Consider the following 13,153-nt stretch of genomic DNA (forward strand, 5'->3'; position numbering starts at 1 on the left):
TTCTGTAGGTTTAAAACCTGACTGACTGGCTGTCTGTCTGACTGTCTGTCTGTCTGACCTGACAGCCTGACCTGGCTAGACTTTGTTAGTAGAATGTGAGCCTACTGGCAAGGATCGTAGTTGACTAAGATAGTAGTTGACTGGCCGCTTAGCAGCACGATTGGCTGCTGGGTGTGTTAATGTATGTTTGTATTTGTGTTAGTAAATAAAAACCATCAAAGACACAGGTTGGTGTAGGTCTGAGTATTATCTACTTCACACCGATTCAGGGACTCCGGCCTTTTGCGAGGGCCGTTAGCCGACCAGTCGCACAAAGTAGTGTGCGTCGGGTTGAAATTCGTACACACACAATTAAAATGTCCTACTTTTATCTTTATAATCTTGTTCCGTTATATTAACTGGGGTATAAACATCATTTGTGTACTTAAAATCCTTTTCCAAGTCTTGCCAAGAATAGTGTAAGCCCAAAAGCAATATGTCAGAGAGGCTCAAGGATAATACCTTTAAATGTCTCATTTGCTATTGAATATTCAGATTTATTCCTTCTTGTATTTAACAACGTGGCTCATTCCACATTTTGCAAAGACATCTGTTCTCACCATTCATGTCTTTAAAGCCGATGGAGTAGTTACGCTGGAGAGGTTCATGGTGTATTGCAGGCTCAGCCGCATCTCCTATACTCTGTAAAGAAGGGAGTTAATCTGCAGTCAGTGATGGTTACTTGTTATTATGAACAAAATCTAGTTTGGAGACAAATCTAATTTGTAAATATGTGTTTTTTTATGCGGGATACATGATTTGACCTGCCAAAAGACATTCTCTGCATGGGCCCTGGTTCTCAAAACTTTACTCATATAGGATTTCAATAATATGATTTCAGTAATCGGATTGGATTACATTTTAGAATTGGGTATTTCAAAATATTCTGATCCTTTGGATTGGGATTTTTATTTGGTTTAAATGTTTTTCAAAATGTAGAGGTAAAGATGGCAAAAACCCGGAGAATCATGGGGTTGTCTCTACACCCTCCATAAGACCAAACAAACAGTTGTCAGCAATGACAGGGACTACATGGAGGGAATTGGCAACGACTACATTGGGAAGACAATGAAAAAACAACTAAAAGTGCAGTCACAGAATCTGCCGCATAGGCAGAATCAAAGTTCAGTGTAACTGTACCCTAAAACAGGCTTTAAAGAAATACTAACAACTAACTTACATTTTGGATTGCTCTCAACTTGCGCTATACATTCATTTGCAGGGATATTGTCCACACGTTATTTTTACTAAAGCATTATGTGTCCTGGTCAAGCGGTCAAGCCCTGATTTATCATAAAACAATGTGTCCAACAGATGAACAAATAGAGGCCTGGTCAAAGATTCCAGTCTGGAATCTTTGAACATTCCATGTGCTTCAGCATACATGTGGTCATCAATAGTCAGGCCGTAGAGAGAGTAGATAGTTTCAAGTTCCTGGGGACCACCATTTGATCGTCTTAAATGGAGTGACAATGTAAGCCATAATGTGCAGAAAGCCCATCAATGATTGTTCTTTCTGTGACAACTCAAGAAATTGAATGGGTCAATTGAACTGTGATAGCGTTCTCACATTCTCTATCCCAGTGTAGTATGGAAACTGCTCATGACAGAAAGGAGATAAATAATGTAGTTAGGGCAGCATCAAACATAATTGGTCAGGATCTGCCAAACATCTGTGATATGATATTCTAAGGATGGGTCTGAAAATAATCAGGGGCTCCTGTCGTCCAGCCAATACACTTTCTGTTCCATTTCCTTCAGGAAAAAGGTTACAAGGTCCAGAACTACTTGTTTCCGACTTGGTTCAGACCAGTAGTAACTGAACTTATATTTTGGGGTCTCTCTCTCTCTCTCTCTCTAGTCCTGAAAACAGGGCCCTGGTATTTCTACAGAAGCCATATGTGTCCTTGGAAATCTCAGGACATACAATCTTCCGGAATGCTTGTTTTTTTCATTTGCGGAGAACCATTGTGGAATGTTCAGTAATTATGTTACCTGTTTTAAATCTGCAACCTTCACTCCAAACATGTTCTGTTCCATGGTCTGTTTTTAAACTGTATCTGTTAAACAGAACATGTTGCTCGCAGAGGCTGGACAGACCACAAACTATTTCCTCTCATGTTCAATTGGTTTAACACTTTAAGGGAGTCATTGACCCAGACTACTGTAATGCAGATGGTTAAATCTGAAATCTGTACGGTTTATGTCCTTCCAAACAAAACAAAACTTCTACCACTGAGCTAAGAGGAAACACCCGCTTGGGCAGGGAACATATTACATTTTGAGCCTCAGCCTTCAGACAATATTATCAACCAGTCGTGGACCTAAATGACTGCAGGGTCGAGATTTCTCAATAGAAGAGCGGGGAGACCACCTTCAATCACTGCAGGTGTGCTAATTATATTATATTAACATACTCTACCATACAAATTGGTCAAAGGTCTGAATTTAATGTATATGATTGCAAATGTCAAGGGTGCAATTCTGTAGTTGTGTAGGCTATAGACTATAGCAATTATAATGATGCTGTAATATTTTCACAAACAACTCATCTAAATCCTTACAGGCTTAATCATGGACTATAAACAATCCAGACATTACTGGGCAGGCTACAGACTGACCTTTACTCTATAGAATGTCTCCTGGCATGCATCCGAAATTCTCTGACTTTGCTTGGAAACACATGTGTGTGATGTATCCCGTGCTTAAATGACACCTCCTTAACCTTTAAGTCTTGGGATAGAAAACCACTGTTGTGTGTGGAGCTCTGTTTTATCTGCTTGCCTTGCGGCAGTGAAAGGCAGAACAGGCCCATTCGAGGCTTTAATGCAGTTATTTCAAATACCCTACTGCCACAGACTGAGAAAGAATGATTTCTTTAATCAAAATGATGTTTTTCATCAAAAATGTGGGTAATAGGCTGCTGAGTGGTGTCACCAAGATGTTTTTTTTCCCAAGAGGAAGGATTGCGGATGGCCATTAAGTCTTGTTAAAGTGACATAAATCCATTCAGCGTGCATGCTAGCTGATCCTATCCTTGGGGCTGTGCTCATTTAAAATCTTTTAAAATAATTAAAATTCATACCAATCAAACGGCACACAATCTAGGACTGTATCATTAGAAGTGTCAAACCGCCGCAGGATGATGAGGGGCCTACAAACGCTCCAAATCAGCAGCATTTGTACAGCGTCCAAAAGAGATGGGATGCCTTCACTTCTCATTATTGTCTTAAAGGTTTCTGGACTACAGCAGTTCATCTCGAACAAAAAGACTACTGTATCACATCATCCAATGTCCTCAGAGGACCACTCGTTTCCTCTGATCCATTCCTTGCGACCTCTTTGGTTGCTTGTTTTCCACTCAAGAGCCATTTGCTGGGAACGTGTGATGAAAAGGCAAGAATCTTAGATCATCTGGATGCATTTTGAGGGAGAATGTGACGAATTGAGCAAAGATGTTTGATATTAAACTCTTGTTTGGATTGTCCACTTCCAGATGAAGATAGCTGGCGCATCCTGGGGAATGCATCATATTTTTTTCAAGTACCCGGAACCTCCACCCCAAACACCAACACTTACCAAAAGTTACCAAAATTAAAGTCCATCTGACAACAAGGTGACAGATTTTTTACTTTCTTCTCATCTCTACATGGTAGAAGAATTGTCTAAAAATACGTGACAGGATGTTGAAACAAGGCAAATTGCTTCGCTCTGTCACTGCAAGACAAAGACACTTGCCAAAATTGACACATTCATATCACTCCATCTGGACTGGACTGCTGCTGTCATTGATCTAGTGGTGCTCCTCAGTGGACTTACACACAGCAGCAGAGGACTGCGGTTGTGCTGGGCAGATTCCAGGTTAGAATACGCATAAGTGGGAGTGTGATGCACGGTGTCGGTATAAGAATGGACTTTTTTACAGTGTGGGGCCAGTCATAGAACTGGGTTTATTTGTATCTCTGTCCCTATTTCTGTCCCCTCTAAATTAGACCAATCATAGCTTAGCTCATATGCTACGTGCATGCAGCGAACGACACAGTTGAGCTGCCGCTGCTACGCTAATCATAGCTCAGCTCATGCTAGGCCTGTCACAGCTTAGCTGATGCAGCTTTATCACATTATACTACAGATACACAAAATCTGGGGTGTTTTCAGACATAACGACTGAAACCCTCAATACTTTGTAAACTTGACCTTTGGCTCTGTACTTGGTGTGCTCTTTTTTCCTTGTACACTAAACCTCTTTGCCGAAAATAGCACATCTACAAGCTCACAACGCATCTGTGACACGTTGTGAGCTTTTAGATAGGCTATTTTTGGCTAATATTCCCCCCAGAATAGGGATGCAAGGGTTCAAGTGGTTAATGTAAAAAAAAAAAAAAAAGAGTTCCTATCACAGACACATTTGGCGGCCCCCATGCAGTATCTCTGAGGACCCTCTAGGGGTACCGGACCCCCGGTGGAAGACCCCTGACTTAAAGGGTAAAGAATTCAATGACAGGTGAGGATCGACTGTTATACCCAACAACTCATAAACGATGACTCACCTGAGTGAGGAGATCCATCTCTCCCAGCAAGTCACTGAACATGGAATCAATGTCTGCCATCTGGAAACAGTAGAACAGGTAGGGGTCACTTAGTTGTCTGTGTGTGGAGACATGTAGTACTGCAGTAATAACAACAGAAATTTAGTCTGCCATTTTGTGCGTTCACATTCTGGCTGGCAAGTTTTACACGAACATCACCAGCCATGAACAAGCAGGCTTGTAAACAATTCCATCCCATAACAGTGGTTTCATGCATTGCAGTTGGAAAAGCTGAGAAGACAAATGCTTCACAAAACAGAGGAAATTGTGAAAATGGTTTGTTGAAAGTCCTGCATAGCAATAACGATGATTGCAAGACACAACACCACCATTGTGGTGGCAAACACACAAATAAACACAAAACCACAAATATATGTGCTTGTAGCGACACACGCACGCACACGCACACGCACACACACACACACACACACACACACACACACACACACACACACACACACACACACACACACACACACTCCTGTACACACACACACACACTCCTGTACACACAGGAGACCAAAGACAGGGCTACACAATGCCCATTTGAAAAACAAACATTTTTCTATGCAGAAATGTATTATTCTTTCTTGTATTGCTGTCTAACCTACATCTAATCAACTAATCTAGAAAATGCAATGTTTGAGATTCAAAGATCCACTGGAAGTGAAACAAAAACTCTGCAGCTCAGCAGCTCAGTCAACCCAGAGAGACACACAACAAAGCATGCATTACATTACATTACATTACAGTCATTTAGCAGACGCTTTTATCCAAAGCGACTTACAATAAGTGTATTCAACATAGGTAGGGAACGAAACTACTAATCACCAGAGGTCTTAAGTGTATTTCCTGTAAAAACAAGCAACCAAGAGTATACCTAGCGCTAAGGTAAAAGTGCAATATATCAGCTATCTACTTTCAAGCACATGAGATAAAATAGCCAAATCAAATGAGCACGAGCTAATCAATCCAATACAACAATAGTTCCTAAACTAGTTAACAACAAGTAGGCCAGGCAAAGAGGAAGGGTAGTGTTTCCTGAAGAGGTGGGTTTTCAGCCTGCGGCGAAAGATGGGCAGTGACTCTGCTGTCCTGACATCAGTGGGAAGTTCATTCCACCACTGTGGGGCCAGAACAGAAAAAAGTCGTGACCGTGTCGATCGACCAGAAGGACCGTTGAGTGGCGGGGGAGTCAGTCGCCCCTTGGTGGCCGACCGGAGTGGTCGGGAAGGGTTGTGGGCATTGACCAATACCCGGAGGTAAGAGGGAGCTGTTCCTTTCACTGCCCTATAGGCTAGCACCAGGGTTTTAAACTGAATGCGAGCCGCTACGGGGAGCCAGTGCAGGGAACGGAGAAGGATAGTTGTGTGAGAGAACTTGGGGCGGTTGAACACCAGACGAGCCGCAGCTTTCTGAACAAGCTCCAGGGGTCTAATGGCAGATGCCGGAGCGCCAGCCAGGAGGGAGTTGCAGTAGTCCAGGCGGGAGATGACAAGAGCCTGGATGAGCACCTGGGCTGCCTTCTCCGTGAGGAAGGGCCGAATTCTCCTGATGTTGTAGAGGAGGAATCTGCAGGACCGTGTCACTGATGCGATGTTAGCCGAGAACGACAGTTGATCGTCCAGGGTCACACCCAGATTCTTCGCAGTCCGAGTTGACGTCACCACAGCGTTCTCAATGGTGATGGCCATGTCTCGGTGAGGACAGCCCTTCCCCGGGATGAACATCAGCTCGGTCTTGTCCAGGTTGAGCTTCAGGTGGTTCGTCGACATCCACTCCGAGATGTCAGCCAGGCAAGCAGCAATGCGTGCCTCCACTTGTGTGTCAGAGGGGGGGAATGAGAGGATCAGCTGGGTGTCATCGGCATAGCAGTGGTAGGAAAAGCCATGGGAGCGGATGACAGCACCAAGAGATGTAGTGTAGAGAGAGAAGAGAAGAGGACCCAGAACCGAGCCTTGGGGAACCCCAGTAGTGAGCCTGTGTGGTTCAGACACAGACCCTCCCAGCATCACCTGGTAGGAGCGACCCGTCAGGTAGGATGCAAACAGGGAGAGTGCAGAGCCTGAGACACCCATCCCCTCGAGGGTGGAGAGGAGGATCTGATGGTTCACTGTGTCGAACGCTGCAGACAGGTCCAGGAGTATCAGGACAGAGGAGAGAGAGTTCGCTCTAGCGGCATGGAGTGACTCCGCCACTGCCAGGAGGGCAGTCTCTGTCGAGTGACCCACTTTGAACCCAGACTGGTTGGAGTCCAGGAGGTTGTTCTGGTGGAGATACGAGGACAGTTGTTTGAACACAGCACGTTCGAGAGTTTTAGATAGGAAGGATAGAAGGGAAACCGGCCTGTAGTTCTTGACTTCAGAGGGGTCAAGTGTCGGTTTCTTGAGGAGGGGGGTGACTCTGGCAGTCTTGAAAGTAGAGGGAAAGTAACCAGATGTCAGAGAGGTGTTAATAAGGCAGAATACAGGGTTCCTTCAGCTGTTGAATTTACACACTGAAGTCACACTGGCCCCACACTGGCTTATAACACCTTGACACTGTGAATGCACCTCCCCTAATTATACAAGTCTTCAGTTCAAAGTGCCTTTAATATGCTGTCAGCTGAGCAATAGAGCAAGCTAAATAACAACTAGTTAGAAGCTAAAGCAACTATACAACTACACAACACTACAACTATACAAACTACACAACACTGACACTTTAGAACAAAGTACAGCTACTTAAAGCAACCTGCTATTATAAGAAAATATACTCAAACTGTCTCTAGGTGACTCAGGCAGAATACAGGGTTCCTTCAGCTGTTGAATTTACACACTGAAGTCACACTGGCCCCACACTGGCTTATAACACCTTGACACTGTGAATGCACCTCCCCTAATTATACAAGTCTTCAGTTCAAAGTGCCTTTAATAGGCTGTCAGCTGAGCAATAGAGCAAGCTAAATAACAACTAGTTAGAAGCTAAAGCAACTATACAACTACACAACACTACAACTATACAAACTACACAACACTGACACTTTAGAACAAAGTACAGCTACTTAAAGCAACCTGCTATTATAAGAAAATATACTCAAACTGTCTCTAGGTGACTCAGGCAGAATACAGGGTTCCTTCAGCTGTTGAATTTACACACTGAAGTCACACTGGCCCCACACTGGCTTATAACACCTTGACACTGTGAATGCACCTCCCCTAATTATACAAGTCTTCAGTTCAAAGTGCCTTTAATAGGCTGTCAGCTGAGCAATAGAGCAAGCTAAATAACAACTAGTTAGAAGCTAAAGCAACTATACAACTACACAACACTACAACTATACAAACTACACAACACTGACACTTTAGAACAAAGTACAGCTACTTAAAGCAACCTGCTATTATAAGAAAATATACTCAAACTGTCTCTAGGTGACTCAGGCAGAATACAGGGTTCCTTCAGCTGTTGAATTTACACACTGAAGTCACACTGGCCCCACACTGGCTTATAACACCTTGACACTGTGAATGCACCTCCCCTAATTATACAAGTCTTCAGTTCAAAGTGCCTTTAATAGGCTGTCAGCTGAGCAATAGAGCAAGCTAAATAACAACTAGTTAGAAGCTAAAGCAACTATACAACTACACAACACTACAACTATACAAACTACACAACACTGACACTTTAGAACAAAGTACAGCTACTTAAAGCAACCTGCTATTATAAGAAAATATACTCAAACTGTCTCTAGGTGACTCAGGCAGAATACAGGGTTCCTTCAGCTGTTGAATTTACACACTGGCACTTCTCAAATGCTTCCAGCCTATGTGCTGCCATATACGAGGGAAGGTTGTTGTCACAACCTGAGAAAGAAATGTGCTAATCGTTTGATGGGACCGCTATGACTCTGCAAAGTGACAGTGTTACAGTACGTGGTAGGCTCAAATTGATTCCATGCTCCTCTGGCCGTGAGGTGAGACAGAAGGAGTGCCTCATGGACCTGAGTCATGGAGCAGTTGTGTGGCCTGGATTTATCCAAAACATCTTAATATCTTCATGAGAATCCCCATTGTCAGCAGATGTACAGGAAGGACCAGAGATGATCTTAGCGTTGAGAAATCTGACCCCAACAACATTTCAGCATTTTTAATTCCTGACAGACTGAGAAAGTCTAATGACCTTTTGCTTCTTGTCCAGCATGTGCAATTTCCCAAACATATGGCCGTTAATCTTTTCTTAATTAATGATATATTTTGTTTTTCATATGGTATTCATGCAGCCACAATTCTGGGGGAACTCACCCCTGGCCTGCTCAGGTTAATGCATGAATCCCGCCATATGGAGATGGCTTCATGCCAGCTTTATGGTGAAAAAAAGGAAAAGAAAGAAAGAAACCTCTCGCATGTGGTGCAGTTTATAGACCAAGCTCTTGAGGAATGAGCTCCCTTGGGCCTGCCAACCCTTTGAGGCTGTTCATCGTGATGCCAAAATGCACGTTCGTATACTGTAAGGCTGTCTTGAATGTAAAGCATTAACCACGTTCAGCCTGGCATGCCTATTTTGGGCATGTCATTCATTATGGGTAAGAATTGTAGAACATTTTCAAAAAATTTTTTTTCCCTGAAATAGCACATCTACACCTCACTAATCCTCTATAATGTTCTTTATAAGATGGCACCATTTCTGTCTTCTCGCTCTGCGTCTCATAGGTGTGCTGTGGACAGTTCCCAAACCACCCCCCAATGACATCATCAGTGGGGATTCCAAGCTAATAGAAAGTTGGAAAGTACAGTCCCTTTTTCTTCCTGAAAAGTTAGCATGCTGAAATAGAAGCCATTGTTGTTAATAACTAAATAAAATAAAACGTTTTGAAATATTGTTTGAAATTACCACGATGATGTCATTGGGAGGTACATTTTTCAACCATCCACAGCCCACTTCTGAGACAGAGAACATGTAGACAGAAATGGGACCGTCCCATGGTGAACACTAGTGAGGGCCCATACTGTAGCATATGGAGATGATGTTGAAAAACAGGCCCGCTGTTGTTTACATTAAATCCTCAATGCTGGGTAAAAAAGAAGTGAGAGAATGCATGCTATGATAGGGTACATTGTCCTAAAGACATATAATAAACATCTAAACTCTGAAGAAATGAGTCACTTTAAACTTTTTTAACAGCACAGTGGACATCTGTTTGGTCATGTTTAAGTTTAAAGTCAAATGTATTATGCATTAAGGCTGCCGTTTATGGGGTACTACTGCTAACACTTCTGTAAGCGTATTGTCTAATGTGGTTATATGATAGAAGTCAAACAGATGGCACATAAATATACTCGACATATATACAGCAGGCATACACACGTACGCACACATACTGTACTCCCTCTCTCTCTAAAACACACGCGCGTGCACAGACACATGCATGAACACACGCATGCGTGCGCACACACACCTTATATATCTATGTCTATATCCAGCAGTTCCATTCTGTGTTTATGCTGAACAGTAAACAGACTGTCCATTAAACTGTACCGAGGAGAAGAGGAGAGAGGACAGGAGAGGAAAGAAGAGGAGAAGAGGGGGTTCTCGTTTAGGGGAGATGAGAGAGGAGAAGAATAGAGAATAGACTTCTACTTGCACTAATGTACTATATATATATTGATGTATACTGTATTTGTATACTGTACCTTACTGCACACTTGATAAATCTTACTACTAAATTATCCTCACCCTTATTCTGTACATTCCCCCATTGCTGTTGCTGGCGGAACATACATGTACTTTTTATTTAATAACACCCAGTAGTATCTATATTACAGTATTATCATGTGCATATTGTATTGTTGTTGTTGGCACAGCCTTTGGAACATGCCACACCAACATTTCGCTGAGTGACAAATAAACCCCTCTTGATCTCTTGATCTTGAGAGGGTAAGTTGAGAGGAAAGGCTCCTCGTGGCGGGGAGGGGAAAGGAGAGGAGAGGGGAGGAGGTGGACAGCGGAGAAAGCAGGAAAGTATCGTTTCCACATGAAAGTGAAAAGGCTGCATCCAAAATGCAGATTTGGCCACGCCGGACTCCTGTCTCTCACATGCAGACGAAAACAACATCTTTTCTGCTATGCGTCACTTTGAAGTCGTGCAAACAACACATTTCAGCTTGATCTTCACATAGGCTATTTTCTAGAGACCTGTTCTCCGCAGTTATTTATATTCATGTTTACACAGTGCTATCCCTATCCATCAAAGCATCTTGCAGTACGAAACCACATCCAAGCCACATTAATTTATGCGTTCCATGCTATCATCAGGCATGTCATATTGCCGAGCTGCTGTCTACACTGTGGTCTGTCAGCATGCTCATAAGACAAACAACGAACCACCGAAAGAGACAGACAGGCAGACAGACCGGTAGATAAGCCAACAGCTAATTACAAGAAGCAACGCCGTGAGTCGGCTTTCATTCTATGGAGAGAGAAGGAGATAAATGCTTGTTGACAGTAAATATGTGTTCACTTGTCTTGTGGTCAACAGCTTCCTCTGCTTTATTTTTTCCTAAGTAGCCCTCGATTGGCAGACAAATCATTCATTGGCTGTTGTTTAAAGTACATGTGTTTGTCCTAAATAAGGCTGATGTTGCCGGTTCATGTATTTAACTATGAACTGGGCTGAGTTTGGTGAAATCAAGTGGCATTTGGCATGACATAAGATTTTAACATACACCATATTGTAGCATAAAAAGGTATCTGTCACATACAGTACAGTATATGATGAACTTTGTATTTAGTTTTCCCCTGTACAACGTTTCTAGATATTAGTGAAATCTAGCAATACAACACACACAGAGGTTTGGCATCCTTTAAAGCAGTGGTTCTCAACCAGTGGTCCGGGGGACCACCAGTGGTCCTTGAGGAGGTTCCAGGTGGTCCCCATGCAGCTAAATGATGGAAGAATTGGTAACCAAATGGACCCTTATAGATCTTTAACTCGTGAGAGTGTAAAATGAAACCAAATGGACCCTTACTCCGAGTTAAATTTAGCTTTACTTCAGTCTCATCAAATGGTGGTCCGTGGCTCAAATGCCGAATAAATAATGGACCTTGATATGAAAAAGGTTGAAAACCACTGCTTTAAAGCCTCACAACCATTACTAAGCTCCGATATGCACTTGTAAATTAAACTGAGAATCCTCTGCCTTACCTTGTCCAGATTGCTGTCAAATTGACTGCCTTAACGTGAGGGTAAAGTGAATGTATAGTATAGGTGCCAGTGACAAGTCCTTATAGAGGCACCATTAACATGTAGCGTACGTTGGCCGTGCTGGAAGTGGTGATGGAACAATGAGCTGTGTCACCACACACACACACAACGTGCATCGTGTTAAATGAGGAAGTAGGTTTCACTACCATTCTTACTGTATAAGTCTTCTAAATTGGTTGCATCTCTCTCTGTCAACTTCCTGCCTTCCTTGCATCCTCTCCTAAACACCTATATCAACTCCTTCCATTCTTTCTCCTTGTTCTCACCCTCCTTCAATAAATCTTCCTCACAGACCGACTGATTGCAGGGGCAGGTCAAAGTCAAACATTCTGATGAGTAGCTGCTTGTACACATGGAAATATGTTTAAAGGAAGGAGATTATAAAGTAGATGCCGGGTCCTGTGATTATTTTTCTTCATTTTTTTACATCAATAAACTCTGACTTGTGTGTGGTCCAATTTGCCTGAGTGGAAAAAAAGAAAGGGGGAAAAAAAGAAATACAGTAAACTGGGCCTGAGACCCTATATAGTAATCTATGCATATGTATGGGTGTATGCCTCTTTGTGTGTGTTTGCATGCATGTTTGTGTGTGTGTGTGTGTGTGTGTGTGTGTGTGTGTGTGTGTGTGTGTGTGTGTGTGTGTGTGTGTGTGTGTGTGTGTGTGTGTGTGTGTGTGTGTGTGTGTGTGTGTGTGTGTGTGTGTGTGTGTGTGTGTGTGTGTATACGGTAGGAGTTCCATTATTGGGAGAAACGGTGTCTCTCACATAAAGGAGAAGAAAGAAGCGGAAACATTTGAAGTGTGGTCAAATTTCTAATGTGTGCTAAAGCTTTAATGGAAGCCATATGGTGTGAGAAGGGAAAAAAAGAGCAGTAATAAAGTCCAATAAAGTGTATATTTTACAGGGCCGGGCTCACGGTTTTATCTCTTATTTTACAATACCTCAGCGTTGTGTTTTAAAGTGTCCTACTATACCCAACCGCTAATTCAGAACCCCAGATAGGATCAAAGATGCCACCCATAGAAAAAAGAGACATTCAAGTGCTTAATTTTGACTTTGGCTCATTAAAACCCCACATGTCTGAACCTGTCATTTGACAAGGCAAGGCAAGTTTATTTTATAAAGTTCCTTTCTTCAACAAGGCAATTCCAAGTACTTTTAGAAAACATTAAGAGCATTAACACATTATAAAAAGGACATTTGAATACAATATAAGTAGTTGTTAAAAAGTTAAGAGAATAGAAAATAAGATTAGGCCTGACCTCAAATAAAACAAGAAAGAAAGA

General features: G+C 42.5%; 1 protein-coding gene across 2 annotated transcripts in view; it reads right to left on the reverse strand.

Moving 5' to 3' along the window:
* Window positions 1-11,937, reverse strand: part of LOC311046139 (amyloid beta A4 precursor protein-binding family B member 1-interacting protein-like) — a 28,209-nt gene extending 16,272 nt beyond the window's left edge. For both annotated transcript variants that reach the window (XR_014600840.1, XM_084058290.1), the window contains exons 1-3: window positions 11,809-11,937; window positions 4,590-4,649; window positions 600-681 (exon numbers count right to left, since the gene is read on the reverse strand). Coding sequence is in view for 1 of the 2 variants with exons in the window: in XM_084058290.1 (XP_083914416.1) it covers window positions 600-681; window positions 4,590-4,649 (142 nt within the window). In the remaining variant the exon portion in view is untranslated. The remainder of the gene's footprint in view (window positions 1-599; window positions 682-4,589; window positions 4,650-11,808) is intronic.
* Between the last annotated feature and the right edge of the window lie 1,216 nt (window positions 11,938-13,153).

Source organism: Gymnoscopelus microlampas (genome assembly GCF_963454915.1).
Source record: "Gymnoscopelus microlampas genome assembly, chromosome: 5".
Lineage (NCBI taxonomy): Eukaryota > Metazoa > Chordata > Actinopteri > Myctophiformes > Myctophidae > Gymnoscopelus > Gymnoscopelus microlampas.